The sequence below is a fragment of the Penicillium citrinum genome (genome assembly GCF_028827155.1).
Source record: "Penicillium citrinum strain IBT 23319 chromosome Unknown utg000001l:1.0-4955037.0:1.0-4956770.0, whole genome shotgun sequence".
NCBI classification, from domain to species: domain Eukaryota; kingdom Fungi; phylum Ascomycota; class Eurotiomycetes; order Eurotiales; family Aspergillaceae; genus Penicillium; species Penicillium citrinum.
The window spans coordinates 3,996,623-4,013,059 of NW_026622686.1; the positions used below are offsets into that span (position 1 = coordinate 3,996,623).

The 16,437-nt window shown below is 47.8% G+C and overlaps 9 protein-coding genes across 9 annotated transcripts; 6 read left to right on the forward strand and 3 right to left on the reverse strand.

The window, feature by feature from the left end:
* Positions 1-692: 692 nt before the first annotated feature.
* Positions 693-1,515, reverse strand: N7469_001506 (Rer1 family protein; the record flags this gene model as incomplete). The annotated part of the gene is made up of 3 exons (XM_056640426.1): positions 693-1,075; positions 1,217-1,334; positions 1,447-1,515. The coding sequence occupies 3 exons, from the start codon at positions 1,513-1,515 to the stop codon at positions 693-695; spliced, it is 570 nt and encodes a 189-aa protein (XP_056506183.1).
* A 445-nt stretch (positions 1,516-1,960) lies between these two features.
* echA (enoyl-CoA hydratase echA) lies at positions 1,961-3,029 on the forward strand (the record flags this gene model as incomplete). Its single annotated transcript, XM_056640427.1, has 4 exons — positions 1,961-2,105; positions 2,164-2,301; positions 2,357-2,902; positions 2,980-3,029. The coding sequence occupies 4 exons, from the start codon at positions 1,961-1,963 to the stop codon at positions 3,027-3,029; spliced, it is 879 nt and encodes a 292-aa protein (XP_056506184.1).
* A 685-nt stretch (positions 3,030-3,714) lies between these two features.
* Positions 3,715-5,330, forward strand: N7469_001508 (dihydroorotate dehydrogenase 2; the record flags this gene model as incomplete). Its single annotated transcript, XM_056640428.1, has 2 exons — positions 3,715-4,179; positions 4,239-5,330. The coding sequence occupies 2 exons, from the start codon at positions 3,715-3,717 to the stop codon at positions 5,328-5,330; spliced, it is 1,557 nt and encodes a 518-aa protein (XP_056506185.1).
* Positions 5,331-6,386: 1,056 nt separating this feature from the next.
* N7469_001509 (triose-phosphate isomerase) lies at positions 6,387-7,241 on the reverse strand (the record flags this gene model as incomplete). Its single annotated transcript, XM_056640429.1, has 1 exon — positions 6,387-7,241. One exon carries the CDS (start codon positions 7,239-7,241, stop codon positions 6,387-6,389), a length of 855 nt encoding a protein of 284 aa, XP_056506186.1.
* A 1,919-nt stretch (positions 7,242-9,160) lies between these two features.
* Positions 9,161-9,643, forward strand: N7469_001510 (RpiB/LacA/LacB family sugar-phosphate isomerase; the record flags this gene model as incomplete). The annotated part of the gene is made up of 1 exon (XM_056640430.1): positions 9,161-9,643. One exon carries the CDS (start codon positions 9,161-9,163, stop codon positions 9,641-9,643), a length of 483 nt encoding a protein of 160 aa, XP_056506187.1.
* Positions 9,644-10,277: 634 nt separating this feature from the next.
* N7469_001511 (uncharacterized protein) lies at positions 10,278-12,440 on the forward strand (the record flags this gene model as incomplete). The annotated part of the gene is made up of 3 exons (XM_056640431.1): positions 10,278-10,598; positions 10,654-10,863; positions 10,926-12,440. The coding sequence occupies 3 exons, from the start codon at positions 10,278-10,280 to the stop codon at positions 12,438-12,440; spliced, it is 2,046 nt and encodes a 681-aa protein (XP_056506188.1).
* A 266-nt stretch (positions 12,441-12,706) lies between these two features.
* Positions 12,707-13,421, reverse strand: N7469_001512 (uncharacterized protein; the record flags this gene model as incomplete). Its single annotated transcript, XM_056640432.1, has 2 exons — positions 12,707-13,114; positions 13,167-13,421. 2 exons carry the CDS (start codon positions 13,419-13,421, stop codon positions 12,707-12,709), a joined length of 663 nt encoding a protein of 220 aa, XP_056506189.1.
* Positions 13,422-14,211: 790 nt separating this feature from the next.
* N7469_001513 (putative U-box domain protein) lies at positions 14,212-15,266 on the forward strand (the record flags this gene model as incomplete). Its single annotated transcript, XM_056640433.1, has 3 exons — positions 14,212-14,294; positions 14,432-14,969; positions 15,033-15,266. The coding sequence occupies 3 exons, from the start codon at positions 14,212-14,214 to the stop codon at positions 15,264-15,266; spliced, it is 855 nt and encodes a 284-aa protein (XP_056506190.1).
* A 421-nt stretch (positions 15,267-15,687) lies between these two features.
* N7469_001514 (uncharacterized protein) lies at positions 15,688-16,212 on the forward strand (the record flags this gene model as incomplete). The annotated part of the gene is made up of 2 exons (XM_056640434.1): positions 15,688-16,011; positions 16,090-16,212. 2 exons carry the CDS (start codon positions 15,688-15,690, stop codon positions 16,210-16,212), a joined length of 447 nt encoding a protein of 148 aa, XP_056506191.1.
* Between the last annotated feature and the right edge of the window lie 225 nt (positions 16,213-16,437).

A 16,437-nucleotide genomic window follows, 5' to 3' on the forward strand; every position in this document is an offset into this window, starting at 1 on the left:
ATTTAGCTTTATTGGCCACCTTATGTTTTTATTGGGGTGTATGGCGTATACCCTGGACCGATGAAATTGTTGATTAAACGAATTGATATTTAGAATATCGTTTATTGTACTGATAGACTGAATAAAATTGAGAACTATCCAGCCGAAAGTGTCATTTAATCATCCAATAGATAACTTTTTGATAATTTCCTACAGGTTCGTACATCATGTTTAAACGTGGTGTGTTGTAGCTCTGGCAGGCACTACCTATACCTAAATTTCCGCATTTATAGTGTACCCTAGCGATAAAATTATTGTAAAAGGATACTGAAACCCAGTTAGACAAGCTCTTCATCTAAACATATTTCATACGTAAATCCCAAAATAAAGGGGTAAAAAGCTAAATTCAATCAAAAGCGCAAGTAGAAGAGGAAAAACACCCTCTAAAAAAAAGACGATTACAACCAGAGATGGCGAGGGGGAATAGACAAGCCCTAATGAGACCAATTCAAAGAAATCCGTCGCAGACAATTAATTCGCTCCGGTCCCAACATCTGGAATTTTTCGCTGAAATCATATCTATCCATGACGGGTGCGAGACACATACACACATTGACATCGACAACTCTCATTTTTTCGCTCAGAGAGGCAGAATGAAATAAGAGCGATGACGATCGGAAATGGAGAAAGAAAGGGGCAGAGGCGAAATTTGATCATGAACGGCCGTAACGAGTCTTTCCAAAAGAGAAAGGCACATAGCGGTATTTGATCATGTGTTGAATTTGTCGGCGCATAGTCAAGACAAATAGAATGATCCAGTAGACTACCAAGACGGGCCAGAATACGGGAATATCAAAGATAGCGAACCAACTGCACACGAAGCCGATGGCGATGGCGCGGGTGGCGGCGTGCCAGAACTTGAATTCAGGCAGACGTCGGATGAAGGGTCGGAATTCCTCGTCCCGCTTAGTGGGCAGACTTGGTGAGCCGGCGTCACCGTCTTCCAGCCCTTCATCCTGGGTCAGAGAGGGGTCGAATTTGGGGGTTAAGAAGGCGAGGAAGAGGTTGAGGAGGTAAATTCCGAGGGTATAGGCCACTAATTGAGATGGTTAGTTGGTGGATGCATTTCCCCATCAACACTTCTGCTTCTGTAAGGTATCATGTCGAGAGTACCCTTCTCGCAACCGCGAATTCCCTTGCGATTCGCAACTAAGAGCAAGCCTTAGAGAGCACGTACCGATGTACCATCCTTGAGCAAAAACGATGCGCAGGAAGAAGATAAGGAGCAAGACACCGGTACCAACCCAGCGATATGTCGTGTAGGGAGTCGAGGCATCGAGGTAGGATTGATATTGCTGGAGTAGATGGGTCAGTATGAAACAGACGGGTGGGACAAGTTGGGTCCCCAGTGCAAAGAATGGGAGAGTAATTGCGCCGGCTGGGGCCCCTCACGGGGAAAGCACTTACTCTGGTCAATTTGGAGGTGTGAACCGAAACAGCCGTGAAAGGCGACTCATTTGGTTCAGGGACATCCATGGTGGAGATAAATATGAAGGGAGGAATAAGGAGGGAGAGAGAGAGAGAGAGGAAGAAGTGAAGGTCGAGACGTGAGAAACCACGGGCAGTCGCAGATCGCAAGTTGCTGAATGCAGTCGCTTCTTCTGGAAAACAGAAAGCAAAGTGTCCCTTGGAGATTCACCAATCACATTGCAGATGACTACCACCGCTCCAGGGAGTCACGTGTTACATAGCCTCACAGTGTTCTTTCGAGTGGCTGTGCTGGATGAAGGATATTGTGGCTGGTGACTGCTCAGGTAATCCACATGGAGAGCCTCGGAACGGTTAACTTCGGCCCTTTTTCGGTTGCGGGGAGAGATGCATACATCATAGTGTAACGAGTGGTCTCCCTTTGACAACCTCCTGACTTTTCCTGGTTGACTTGACCCCTCGTGACAACTTGCAATTGTTGCTCTAATTCACCATGTTTGCTCGTCGCTGTGCTCGTCTAGCTACTTCTCGGACTGCTGTCCCTCTAAGCAACTACTTGGCGCGAGTGCGCCCGTACTCCTCAGGCCCGAGCTATGAGCATATTCTAACCGAGATCCCAAAGCCCGGCGTTGGTTTGAGTAAGGAGCTTCCATAGACTCCTATACCGTTGACTATGGACTAATTGACCTGTTATAGTCACCCTGAACCGACCTAAAGCTCTGAATGCCTTGTCCAGCCCGCTCTTCAAGGAGCTCAATGATGCACTGAGCAAGTATGATAACGACAAAGATATTGGCGCCATCATCATCACTGGAAGTGAGAAAGCTTTTGCCGGTATGTATAGAACAGCTTCCCTTTCGTCGATAGTAGCTCAACTAACATAATTTAGCCGGTGCCGACATCAAGGAAATGGCTCCGCTTAGCTTCGCTGCCGCTTATACAGACAACTTCATCGCCCCCTGGTCACACCTCGCCAATTCTATCCGGAAACCCGTCATTGCTGCTGTCTCCGGATATGCTCTCGGTGGTGGCTGCGAGCTGGCACTGATGTGTGACATCCTCTACTGCACCTCCAACGCGACCTTCGGACAACCGGAGATCAAGCTTGGTACTATCCCTGGAGCTGGTGGTTCGCAACGTCTTACCCGAGCTGTTGGTAAGAGTAAGGCGATGGAACTTATTTTGACCGGCAAGAACTTCAGTGGAAAGGAGGCTGGTGAGTGGGGAGTTGCGGCGCAGGTCATTGACGGTGGTAAAGACGAGCTGTTGGCCGCTGCTTTTAAGACAGCAGAGACTATTGCCGGCTACGGTCGTGTTTCTGTTATTGCAGGCAAGGAGGCTGTCAACAAGAGTCAAGAGCTGTCGCTCCGTGAAGGTGTGGAATATGAGCGACGATTGTTCCACTCTTTGTTCGGAAGCAAGGATCAGAAAATTGGTGAGTCTTTCCACTTTCAGCTTAGCCTATAACAAGTGTCTCTGGAGAATACCTTTTAACTTTTTGTTACATTACAGGCATGACTGCATTCGCAGAGAAGAAGAAGCCCGAGTGGTCGAACGAGTAAACATGTGAACTGAATTACAGAAGTGTCTCCACAGCCAGACAATGAACCTGATATCAATACAAATTCCTTCCATCTCTATTAGTGTGCTACGGCCTCATTAGTTTAGTTTTGCCTCTCTTGACGGACTGAGATTTTTCATTCAATTTTTTCTACAGCCTTTAGCACCACGTTGTGATGGTCCAGATATAGTAGTGCACTGAGCGACTATCTTTATATAGAACATATCCTATTTGCCCGAAGAAATTCTACTCAAGCCCCCTCAATCTACTTCAATCCGGATAATCTCAATACCAGGAGTAAACTTCATAATGACGATTCTCGAAGCACCTGTGTTGTTATACCTTGCTGGTATGTTGGCTGGTATACTTCGCCAAGTCTCACCGCCCGCAACAACTCAATTCCGTTCAATCTTCGGATCTGCAAGGACATTGCAGAACCTCGGATCAAGCCATTGCAGTAAGTCGTGCCCCGGTTCGCCTTCAAAAAATCCCAAAAAGAGACCAGAAAGCTTTCAAGAAGCTACGGCTCATTCACTGTCCCCACAAATTGGAATTGTAGCAAACCCGCACAGTGAAACCAATCAATCATGGCCCGCATACAGTACTAACCACCCGATCGAACAGGTCTAATCCGGCGCGCACCTGGCAAGGAAAGCCAATTAAGCACCAATCAACCGTCTATAACAATGACGTCGCGCTCCGCTTCGATCGCGTGGAGGAGCAGCCTCCGGACTCGTTCACTCCCTACAACCCGCTGGTCTCAATCGACCCTGTTCCCGAAACGGGCCGATCGTGTCCCCGGTGCCTTGCGATATGCGTCGAACTCGGCTCCCGCTGAGACCGTGAAGGAAGTTGCTAAGGACGCGGCGAAGGAGGCTCCGAAGGAAATTCCTAAGAAGGCCGCTCGTGGCTCCAGGAAGGGTCTTTACGGTACGACTTTGGCTTTGGCGTTATTGGTTGGATATATCTATGGAACCGATACGAGAGCTAGTGCTCACCGTTATGCTATTGTTCCTCTTATGCGACTGCTCTACCCGGATGCTGAAGAGGCACACCATGTTGGTGTTGATATGCTGAAGCAGCTGTACCGGTTTGGTCTACATCCTCGGGAACGCGGTGATCAAGATGGCGATGGGGCTTTGGCTACTGAGGTAGGCACTTTAATTCCTTGGGAATCTTAAGTGAAAATACTAACGCAGGGATAAATCAGGTCTTCGGCTACAGAATCAATAACCCTATCGGTATCTCTGCTGGTTTGGACAAGCATGCGGATATTCCTGACGTCCTGTTCGACATCGGCTCCGGCATTGTCGAAGTTGGTGGCACTACTCCCCTTCCCCAGGAGGGTAATCCCAAGCCGCGTGTGTTCCGTCTTCCATCTCAACATGCCATGATCAACCGCTACGGCCTCAATTCGTTAGGTGCCGACCACATGGCCGAAGTCCTGAAGCAGCGGGTTGAAGACTTCGCCTACGCCGCGGGTTTCGGCTCCCGTGAGGATTCCGCACAGCGCGTTCTGGATGGAGAAGCCGATGTGCCTCCGGGCAGTTTGATCCCCGGCAAGCTTTTAGCCGTGCAGGTTGCCAAGAACAAGCTTACACCGGATGGTGACATTGACGCTATCAAGCGCGACTACGTCTACTGCGTCGACCGTGTGGCCAAATACGCCGATATCCTCGTCGTGAACGTCTCTAGTCCTAATACCCCCGGTCTTCGTGATCTCCAAGCCGCTGCCCCGCTTACTGCTATTTTGACTGCCGTCGTGGGTGCAGCCCAGAGCGTCGATCGCAAGACCAAGCCCCGTGTCATGGTCAAGGTTAGCCCGGATGAGGACTCCGATGAACAACTCTCTGGTATCTGCGAGGCAGTCTGGAACTCTGGTGTTGACGGCGTAATCGTCGGTAACACAACTAACCGCCGACCTGAAGCGCGCCCTAAGGGCTTCGCTCTCCCAGAGAACGAACAAAAGACGCTTAAGGAGACTGGTGGATATTCCGGCCCTCAACTCTTTGATCGCTCCGTTCCTCTCATCGCTCGCTACCGCGCGATGCTGGATCAGGGACCTCAATCCCAGACCGAGACCGAGACCGCAGAGCACTCTGATGCTGAGGCTACACCTGTTGATCAGCCCGCTCGCAAGGTGATTTTCGCATCTGGTGGTATCACCAATGGTCAACAGGCTCGCGAGGCTCTTGAAGCTGGAGCTTCAGTTGCTATGATGTATACTGGAGTTGTTTATGGGGGTATCGGAACAGTGACGCGGGTGAAGCAGGAGTTGCGCGAGTCGCTGCAAAAGAAATGAAGCGGTGTGATGGGAGCTGCAAGAAGAAAATGGTCATGGATTTTTAGTTTTGTACATAGCATATGATTTGGGGAAATTTCAGCATTCACGATATCTTGAACAATTTCATAGATTCAGTATCAATCATGGTATACTCTGTCCAAGTGTAGATTTGCATCAGTGTAGCAGCGCAGTATTGTATGTACAGATTTGATATTTAACGGCTTTCAATCGATTTCCGACGGCTCAAGACGAGGCAATTTATTTATTCGACGAGTGCTGCTAAATGTTGCCTACTTAGGAAATTCCGAATACAAGCACACATTTAGGAAGCTCTCGGGTTACTCGATCAGTTGAAATATGGGGAAATGCTGAGTCCACAGTGGACTGACTCCATTGACCCTCTGCCCCTCAGTCAGTATTCTATTTCTGTCGAGTAGACCTTAAAAAATTCATTCGAATGCGAAAGCGAAAGCCGAAAAAGCGAGAAAAAAAAAGATAATAGTAACTAAATTTGATCGGAGTAACACCGATTCTGATCTTGGGCTTTGCGGTCCTTAAGAACAATCTCTGATCGACCGCGTGACAGGGCGGGGGCAGTGAAAGTGTCGTGGGGGGGGGGGGAACTGTAGTGGATTAAATCATTTCAACCCACTCTTCTCCAGTCAATTCTCCATTTTTATTCCCCCATTGCGATGCATGGATTTGAGTGGAGATTGGCGGGGGATCCATCTGCCACGGGACTCCCCAGCTAGGCTTCCCGAGAACTACTCGGACTTGCTCAGGGTTGAACCAATGCGTTTTCGACCCACGCATTGGACAAATTAAAGCCAGTGGCTTCATTTGAACAGCTCGGCGTCCCTGTCTAAACCCCGGTTCGCATGGTGGGTTTCCAAGAGAAAGAGGAGCTGGTTTCTAGCTGGTACATTGATGTTTGTATAACCGTGACGGTAAGATGTATGGGACCAAACCATGATACCAACATAGTTCAATGCAGTTCAGTTCAGGATAGATGTGGTGCGTGAGTGCGAATATAAAGTCATTCTTCATGATTATTTTCATGCGGGATCAGGTCTACTAGACCGCAACACCTAGACTTTCCTCCACCTCCCGAACAACCTTTTGTACACCACCAATCTCATGAGCAAAGCGACCAAGGAACATACCATCAACAGCCTTGCCCAATCCACCCTCACCCCAAAGACCAGGTCCCGCACTACCACCGTAGAGGACACGCGCAGTGCCAGGACGTGACCCAATGACCCCACGAATACCCTCTACAACCGCCGCAACATGGTCGACGCCAGCAGGTTTAGGCTGACCAATAGCCCACACAGGCTCATAGGCAAAGATCACAGGAGCATCGGCGGGGATCGCATTGAGTACCGCACGTACTAGAACCGCACACTCGGAGACAGCCAGTCCAACCGACTCAGAAGCCACCGTGCCCGGGGCCGTCAATTCCCCGATACAAACGAGAGGAACCATTCCCTGGGCACTCGTAGCAGCAGCCTTGCGAGCCGTTTGATCATCCGTTTCACCAAAGACCGCACGACGCTCGGCATGGCCTAATTCGACGATTGAGCAGCCCAGTGACCGGATAGCGGCTGGCGAGACTTCTCCCGTGTACGCGCCGTATTCCTCCCACATGCAGTCTTGAGCGCCGAGGAGGAATGGAGGCGGGGTGATGGAGGTACCGGTAGCTGATAGCTTGGATTCGTATTCTCGGATGATGTCTGCACATGGCCAGATTGTGAGGAAATCGGGGATTAGAGCGAGGAGGAGTTTCTCGCGGTTCTCTGGGCGAACGATTTTGTTTGCGGGATCTAGGAGGCCGCGGACGTAGTCGAGGGTGCGTTGTGGGGTGAAGTACATCTTTAGTGAGATGAGGAGAAGTTTCTCTGGGAGGACGGGGTAGGTAGATGGTGCCATGGTGTTTATGTGAGGAGTGCAAAGAACGTAGAAAGGGAGTGGAAAAGATAGAGTGGAAAAGAGGAAAAAGAAGAGAGTAGGACGGGTGATGTTGGAGAGATTGGGATTGAGAGTGGGTTTTCCCCAGATTCGGTCAGGACAATAGCTGGTCGGTGCGTGATCAACTAGTATACTGTACAAATAGTGTAGTAACTACTCCGTAGGTGTCTAAATAGAAGAGGAAATGAACAAATTGAATTCAGAGCAATGCGAGAATTTGTCCATGTCCTCTGTTCTTAGTGTTTGGTGGCTTTGGCGCCAGCGCCCATCCCGCTGACGCATTAGTGGCCGACCAGCTGCACCCGACGAAGGACCGTTCCCTGCTGCATTGATTTGTATATTTACAGATACAGATACAGATACAGATACATGAATTACATTGCACTAGAACATCTCGTGTGATGTCACACTTAAGGCTTAGACCAATAGTTCACACCTCCTTACGACTGTACACAGTACCATGCACAATGCTACTGTACTAATTGATAACTGATATTGTACACTCCACATAGTGTTCGTCCGATGAGGTACATGAAAACATCCAATCATGGTTGAAGGTCTGATTGGAGAGCCAAAAGGTACAGAAAGAACATTTGTGAAGTTGAACCAGTTCATACTCCGTAGTGGAACACTTGGAAGTGTTTGTTACGTATGGAACCAGGTGAACCAAGTTAGACTAATTTGGGATGAAACCTTGGAAACCGGTTATTAACTGTTTCTAAAAGACACCTTTTGAATTCGAAGATGAAACTATTCCCGCATACATTAGTATCTTTGACTAGACTAGACTAGACTATTACGAGATTTGTCCGATCTGCATATGCTTCATGATTGCTCCGGAGTACTCACACCCGTATACATCCAGTATGTACATAATAATGTAGTGTAGTGTACGGAGTACAGTATGTAGCATCTTAGACCAGCGTATTTGGTGGAGTCAGGAGAACTGCGAATGGGCTGGATTCCAGGGGTGTTGAAACTATTTTCTACAGTAGTTGATTGTATACAATAACATCTTACTAGCATACTGTGTAGTACACCCATGGATAGGAGCGTATTAGTCTATCGAGGTAGAAGAAATATCCATGTTAACTCGACCTACTAGGACTATACTCTTCTTCCTTTCTCTTCTCTTCTTTCGATTTCACCTCGGCTTGGTTGCCTAAATCAAAGCGTCCCATAAACCAAAACATCTAGATTGGAACTTCGTTTAGAGTACAGTACAGCAGTAACTACTCCGTCGTAAACCCCTCTTTATCGCTCGGCGTGTCGCACGGTCCTGGCCGTAAACCTTGGGAAGTTGAGGCTGGCCCAACCCCTTGATGCCTCACCCCAGAGGCTGCAGATGGTGGCTTGGTGACATCGATGGCTTTCTATATATTCGCTATGAGAATGATTCTAATCATGCAGTCCTTCCCAATATGATAGTAACCATTCACCTTCATCTACACTCACATGGTAAAAAGATCTCGATGGTAGATGGTAAATGGTAATTACCCCGTAACGCCTGTGTATGCGCGGTACACAATCCAGCCGGTTTTGGGCGACGACTTCATCTCCACCCACTCACATCCCCCTCATTCCCGGCCATGACGCTATAGGCGGGGCTGAGATACTCTGGACACTTCCCGTAGTCCAGAACTGTACTCTTCTCATCTTACAGTACGTAGTCCAGAGGATTGGTTCCATTCAACCCGTTCTCCACTCCCCAGAAGTAATGGCCTGCGCGTTGCACGGAAACCATGGGAGAGAGAGATCAGGGTATAAAAGGGGTCTTCCCCCATGCTGGCCCTGACTGGTGAACAGTTGGAAATCTGATCAATTACTCTCCATCTTCTCCTTCTACTATCTAAACCTCTCTTCCTTCAAAACATATCATCATGTCTGCTCAACCTCTCCGCATTGTCATGGCCTGTGACGAGGCTGGTGTTCCTTACAAGGATGCCATCAAGGCCGTTCTCGAGAAGAGCCCCCTCGTCGCCTCTGTCTCTGACGTCGGTGTCAACGATGCCTCCGATAAGACCGCCTACCCCCACCCCGCCGTCGAGGGTGCTCAACAGATCAAGGCCGGTAAGGCTGACCGTGGTCTCTTCATCTGCGGTACTGGTCTGGGTGTCGCTATCGCCGCCAACAAGGTTCCCGGTATTCGTGCCGTTACTGCCCACGACCCTTTCTCCGTCGAGCGTTCCATTCTGAGCAACGATGCTCAGGTCCTCTGCATGGGTCAACGTGTCATTGGCGTCGAACTTGCGAAGAAGCTTGCCCTCGATTGGCTCAACTACCGTTTCGATCCTAAGAGTGCCTCTGCCGCGAAGGTCCAGGCTATCTCCGACTACGAGACCAAGTTCGCTGGCTCTTCTTAAATGCATTATCTTGCATGAATGACGGTCTTCGTACATACTTTGCCACATATGGGTTCTAATTGCACTGCGTCTGCAGTTTCGATATGAAACCATTGGATTGCGATGGATGTCCCTTTTCCATTCGCAACTTTTTATATACTTTCTTTTCTACCAAGCGCTTCATGATACCACGATTCGATTACCGAGTTCTGCTGTTTGCTTTGGTCGGTAGATCTAGATACACAATGCAGTATATTCGAGTTTTGAACTTTTCTCCCGTTAGTTCGTAAATATTCCAATCGCTCGGGGTATCCAAGTTATCCAGGGTAATTCGATAAAATTGCGGGGGAGAGGGTGGGGCGATAAAAAGTGAACTTCCCTGGAGAATGGCTTGAGGAAATCAGAATTGAAGGTGACATTGGAAAGATTGATCAATCAAACCAAATTTGATATTATCAAACCGAAAACACGAATTTCAGCAACAATCAACAGATCTTTTCGCCAGAGATGGGGTAATTGAACAACTTCGTAGCGCCAGGATGAGACGTCTCAGCCGCGAACCCCGCACAGAAAAACCCCCCCCAGCGCGTAACGTGTGAACGCTGGAACTATCCTCAACTTGGCCCAATCCCTCTCGATAAAATCCCACCAAAACATGAATTCGACTCCGACAGAATTCGTAGCCGATACAAAGTTTCGGGTAGAATTCAATTCCAACCTAGTCTATCGCTATACCTTCCAGTCAACCAATGCTCAAGGCAGACAATTACGACGCAGAGAAAGGAGAGATGTTTGGGAAGAAAAGGAATCCGTGGGAAGTGGATCGTATGGAAATGTTTTGTTGTATAAGTGCTTGACGAGCGAGGACCAGGCTGAACTTCAGGCTGTGAAGATGGTTAGCAAGAAGAGTTTGTTTTCTGGGGGCATCGATTTATTCAAGGAATTAGAGGCAATTGCAAAGTTCTCTCGGCAGAAGGTATGATATACTGAAAAAAAAAAAATTGTATCGTTTCATTATCTGATCGATATAGTACCGCGGTTTATTTGTGGAATATCATGGCTGGTATGAGAATGACGATTCCGTTTTCATTGCCATGGAATACATGAAGCATGGTGATCTTGGCTCGTATTTAACAAAGCCATTGCTCGATAACGAGGCACGAGAAATTACATTCCAAGTGGCGGAGGGCTTAGAGCATATGCACAAGGATGGATTTGTACATCGAGATTTGAAGCCTGAAGTGAGTCTAGCACCCGTCTATCCTTTTAGTAAAAGTTAGAGCCTATCAAGCTGACCTACTAGAACATATTCGTCGTCACGAAAGGTCCTCAGTGGTGGGTGAAGATCGGCGATTTCGGTTTCAGCAAGCGAATCAAGGATGATAGCAGTCTTCGATCGATGGTGGGAACGCGATTATACGCTGCACCAGAAGTCCAAATGATCTATCCCTCTGGCAGCAATGGAGCATGCTCGATGCAATATAATTATTCTGAAAAAGTCGATATATGGTCTCTCGGGGTAATGTTACACTACATGATATTCCATGAGTACCCATTTTCTTTGCAGCGTGATCCCCAGGGCTTGCAGAAGTATATTGATGGGGCTTCTTTTGCATTCCCTGAAGGAGCGGTATTCAGCCTGGGGGCTGAGAGGCTCATATTAGATATGATAGCTCGGTATCCTGCAGCGAGACCGTCAGCCCACGGTGTGCTCGAAAATGATTGGATACGATTACGGCAAGATTCGAATGAGGAGCCAGAATTCCAGGAGATTAACCAACCTGACATTGGAAACGCGAGGTCCAAAAGAACACGTCCTGAACCATCAGACTCACGATCGTCATCTTGGCAGATGACCGGCAGTTCATCAGGGTCTATGTCCTATGAAAGAGACCCATTTTCTTCTCTGCGGGCACTAGGTGTAACGATGTACGAGCAACAGGACTTTGCCGTGGCTGAATTATCATTTCGCCAGGAATTTGAAGGTCGTAATAAGACATTAGGCCCTCATAACATTGACACGCTCACCTCTCTCCAATGGATGGGTCGCTCACTTTATTATCTGGAAGAGTATTCTAAAGCCGTGGTCGCATTCCGCAAAGTTGTTGAAGGGCGGACCGAGTCCTTAGGTCCAGCTCATATTGACACACTCACCTCGCTTGAATGGCTAGGCCGCGCTCTATACTGGAATGGACAGTATGCTGAAGCCGAGAAAGAGCTCCGCCGAGCTTTCGAAGGCCGGCAGATGATTCTCGGCATGCAAAATGAACATACGCTCAAGTCTCTCGAATGGCTGGGTCAATCCATTTATTGGCAGGGAGACTATGTCAAAGCCGAGACTTGCTTCCAGCAGGTTGTTGAAGGTCGTCTCAAGATTCTTGGACCCACAAGCGAAGAAACGCATAGATCTTTAGAGTGGCTGGGTCGAGCATTGTACTGGGGTGAAAAGTATGGCGAGGCTTCAGCCGTTCTGATTACGGCCTCTGAAGGCCGCAAGAAATTTCTTGGTAACACTCATCTGCATACTCTCACTTCTCTTGAGTGGTTGGGTCGGGCTCAGTATTACAACGAAACTTATGGTGAAGCTGAGGCGGCTTTTCGCCAGTGTGTCGAGGGATTTCAGAGTACTCTTGGTAACACTGATTCGCGTACTCTGACATCTCTTGAATGGTTAGGTCGATCTCTATATTACTCGGAAGAGTATGTCAAGGCCGAGGAAGCCTTCCGTGAAGTATTCAAGGGGCGAAAGGAGACTCTGGGTATGGATGATTCCCATACTATTGGCTCTCTTCAATGGTTAGGGCGATCTATACGTTAGAGGAAAGATCAAATTCAGAGCAATATGTTGAAGCTTATAGACATTTTTCAAGTTAGAATTGAGCTGAGTAACTGACAAAAAAGTAAACAATGACAAAACAAGTCATGACATGAAGGAGTGTATCTATATACAGTCTTTCGAGGTTTCCGGTAACTATACTAGCATGGTAGCCGCTATCTCTTTGATGAAACCAAAATGCACATATCTCCCACGACTGTTTCTGCAAGGAGACCATGATCTATTATAGCCCCTTTCATATTACCTTCTTAACTGCCATCAACACGAATAAAAGTCCGATATTCACCATCAGACAAAAGTTCTCCGTTCGAAGGGTTCTCACTATTCGGTCCAAGCAATCTCAAAAGCCAATATGGGTTTCCAGCACTACCTGCCGAACCAGCCTGTCGCTGAATCCCCCATGTAGTCACATTATGCGATCCCAGAAAAATTCCATCCTGCTTCACATCATCCTGATAATGGTAATACGTCTCAATGGGCAGACTGTACTGACCCAATCCCCACATTAGGACCGCACTATAGGGATAGTCGGAGATATTGGCACTCTTCCATTTGTATCCACTCACGCCGGAGGGAACGTACGCTTCGAAGGAGTTGGTTGCGTCGTTACAGCGAAGAGGGTTTTTAGCTCGGTCATTCCTGTCGACGATTCCGATCTGTACTCAATTAGTGTCTATTGCCTTCGGGCCAGTTACAAGTGAAACATACATAACCTTTCTCGACGCCGGTATCACCCTGTTGTAGGAAGTAAATAGCCTCATTACCGAATCCTTCCATGCTACAGACATTATCAGTTGCCGTAGTGTTTTGGCATTGATCAACTGTAATAGTCCAGGGACCAGCAATTCCAGTTTTGGAGTCGTATTGTGGGAGGCTGGAGCATCCTCCTGTAGTTTGGACCGGGTGAACCGTGGCTGCTTGGACTGCAGCTAGCAATGAGAGGCTTACGGTGAGCAAAGACATTGTAAAAAAGACCTCAAGGGGATGTAGGTAGTACACAGTAAAATGATACTTCAGAATGCTAGAGGATCAATGGCGTACTTATAGTCATTACGGAGCCGCATCTCGCGTTTTATTTCGCGCGAGATTTCCCATTTCATTTGGACCTGCCTAGTACTAGCAGCAGTGCTAGGCTCCAAGGTCAGAATTCCCCAGGTTTTCAGTGCGTAAACAGGATAACACTGATGACTTGGGGTCCCAAAGCTTGAAATCGAGATTTAGTACGGACTTGATCACCTTGTATGCCTGGTGATGCCTAAACTAGTACTTAGCGCATGCTACGGCTCCAATTTAAATACCATATTGGGGCTATTTATTGGTATGAGGGAAAGGCTCTGCGAAGACATGATGAGTCTTACTCGAGGTCAATTCATGTTATTCTAGCAATAGAGAGTATGCTACTGTGAAGTAGGCATAGATTGTATAAAAAAGCGCTGAGTCAGCGTGTTTCTGCGGGGATCGACAGACTTCCACGTCGACTGAAGCAGATCAGTTTCTTTTCTTTTCGTTGCTCTTTACTATTTTACCAGATTCAGGTTGGGCAGAAGATGTACCTATAGCGAAGAATCATATCTTTCATGTTTTGGTCTCTTACACTTCTACGTGAACCTCTACCATACATACTTCAGACACAGTCGAACTCGCTGCATGAGTGGGCCGCCCCACCTGGGGAACTGATTGAACAGCGATTGAGAGCCATCTTCCGCGATCATACCGCACACCTGCGACACTCCTAAATTGTTCAGGTCACAGAATGGCGCAGGAGCTGAAGGCTAAGGGCAACGAGCTCTACAAACAGGGCGACTTCGCAGGCGCAGAGGACTACTTCTCCCAGGCGTAAGGCATTCCCAGCTTCCACGGGGCAATTCGCCCTACAACTCATCCGTGCAAGTTTTACTTCCTGATGAGATCAAACGCAAAAAAAAAAATAACATCGAAGAAGCTAATCAATTATTTTTTCTTCATGTGATTAGTATCCAGAAGAATCCAAATGACCCAACCTTCTTTTCCAATCGCGCTATCACCCGCATTAAGCTCGGGAAATGGGCCGAGGTCGAACATGATGCCCGCGCCGCAATCGATCTTTACGGACTGAAGAACCCGACTGCTTTAAAAAGCTCATACTATCTTTCCCAGGCATTACTTGAACTTCATCGGCCACAGGAGGCATATGATGTGGCTATAGATGCCTATCAGCTCAGTTTGAGTTCCAAGAATGCGCAAACGGAGAACCTATCGCGGACGGTACTACGCGCTAAGCAACAGATCTGGGCGGCGAAAGAGACATCTCGACTACGCGAAATGAACGAAACATTGAAGGGTATCGAAACCTTGATTGAGGCTGACTTGGATCGCTCGATTACAGAGCTGCGGAAACAAGTTGACGCGGGCGAGTTGGGCGAGATTGGATTTGGGGAGGATCAGAAAGCATTGAGGAAGGATTCAGAGAAGAAGATTCATGATGTGCGGGAGGCATTCCGTATTGCTTCCAACGGGGAAGTGAAAGAACGCGTAAGATATTCTTGCCTTCAATCTGTGGCGTTGCCGGCGAGTAATATTAACTTCGTTTCTCAGATTGTGCCCGACTACCTCATTGACGGCATTACATTTGAAGTTATGCATGACCCCGTCATGACACCGTCTGGAAGCAGCTTTGATCGCATTGGAATCACTAAATATGTGGAGAAATCGGGCGTCGATCCAATTACTCGTGTTGCGATGACGGTCAATGACCTGCGCCCGAACTATGCGCTCAAGGCCGCCTGTGAGGATTTCTTGGATAAGAATGGCTGGGCGGTGGATTATTAGCTGCGTTGTTCTTTAGTTCTGTATGTTTTGTTTGTTCTTGCATGATGCATAGCGAGTGGATATCACGAGCATCTGCATCTACTATTTGCATCAGCGGGCGTCGGGATTAGATAGAGGTTGTTGAAGTCTTCATGTTATTCTGAGTACATAAATATATAAATTGCATTCTACTAGCATTAATCCTTTTTAACATAAATGTCTTTATCTACAAGATATCAACCTAGCGTAGTAATATTAATATTTGTTCGAAATATATTCCTCCTTGGATCGAGGCCGTCAACTGGCGAGTGTTGGGCAAGTCAGCAAAACCCCACTAAACCCCTCAACCATCCACTTCTCCAACTTGACCTCTCAACAAACCCATTTAATCCTACAAACTTCTTCATAACTGAACCAGATTACCACCAAAGCTCCACTCAAAATGGTCGACCTGTCTGCTTTCATCACCGCCCTCGAGGTTGCCCAGAGCGGCGCCAAATACAGCCCCGAAGTCCAAAAGGCCGCCGCCGGAATCAACGTCGATGAGTTGAAGAAGGCTTACGCCTCTGCCGAGGCTCAAGGGAAGAAGGTCAGCATTGAGGATGCTGCCCAGAGTGCTGCCCTCAAGGCTGCATTCGAGTTCGCCGCAAAGCTGGTTATGGAGCTCAAGTCCGCTCCCGGTGACACTGTTAAGGCCAACCTCTACGTTCACTACAAGATTGGTAATGATGTTGTGGTTGAGAAGGGTGGCATGTTCGACCTCAAGGTCTGTTTTCGATTTTGTTTTTTGTTGTTTTTTGATTTTTTATTTCAGTGGCTAACATTTTCTTTTGCCATCTTATAGAAGAAGTTCCTTCACAGCGCTTACACCAAGGCCATCGACGAGGGTTACAACGCCCAAGGGTCCCAGGCTGCCTACATCGAGCAGGTCGTTGAACTCATTGCTGAGCTTGGCCTTCGGGATTAAATTTTTTTTCCCAATGTATGGATCGTCAACTTGGGAGAGCGTATAATGACGAACGGACCCATTTTCGAATAATATCCGACAGGGTTGACATGGAAATACTATGAGAGTTAAATCAGAAATGGAGAGATGCATCTATGACCGAACTGCATGGTACATGCTTTATTGATAGTGGGCTCTTGAGTGCTGTATATAAGAGATTTCGAAGGAAACCGCGTGCTATTGTTC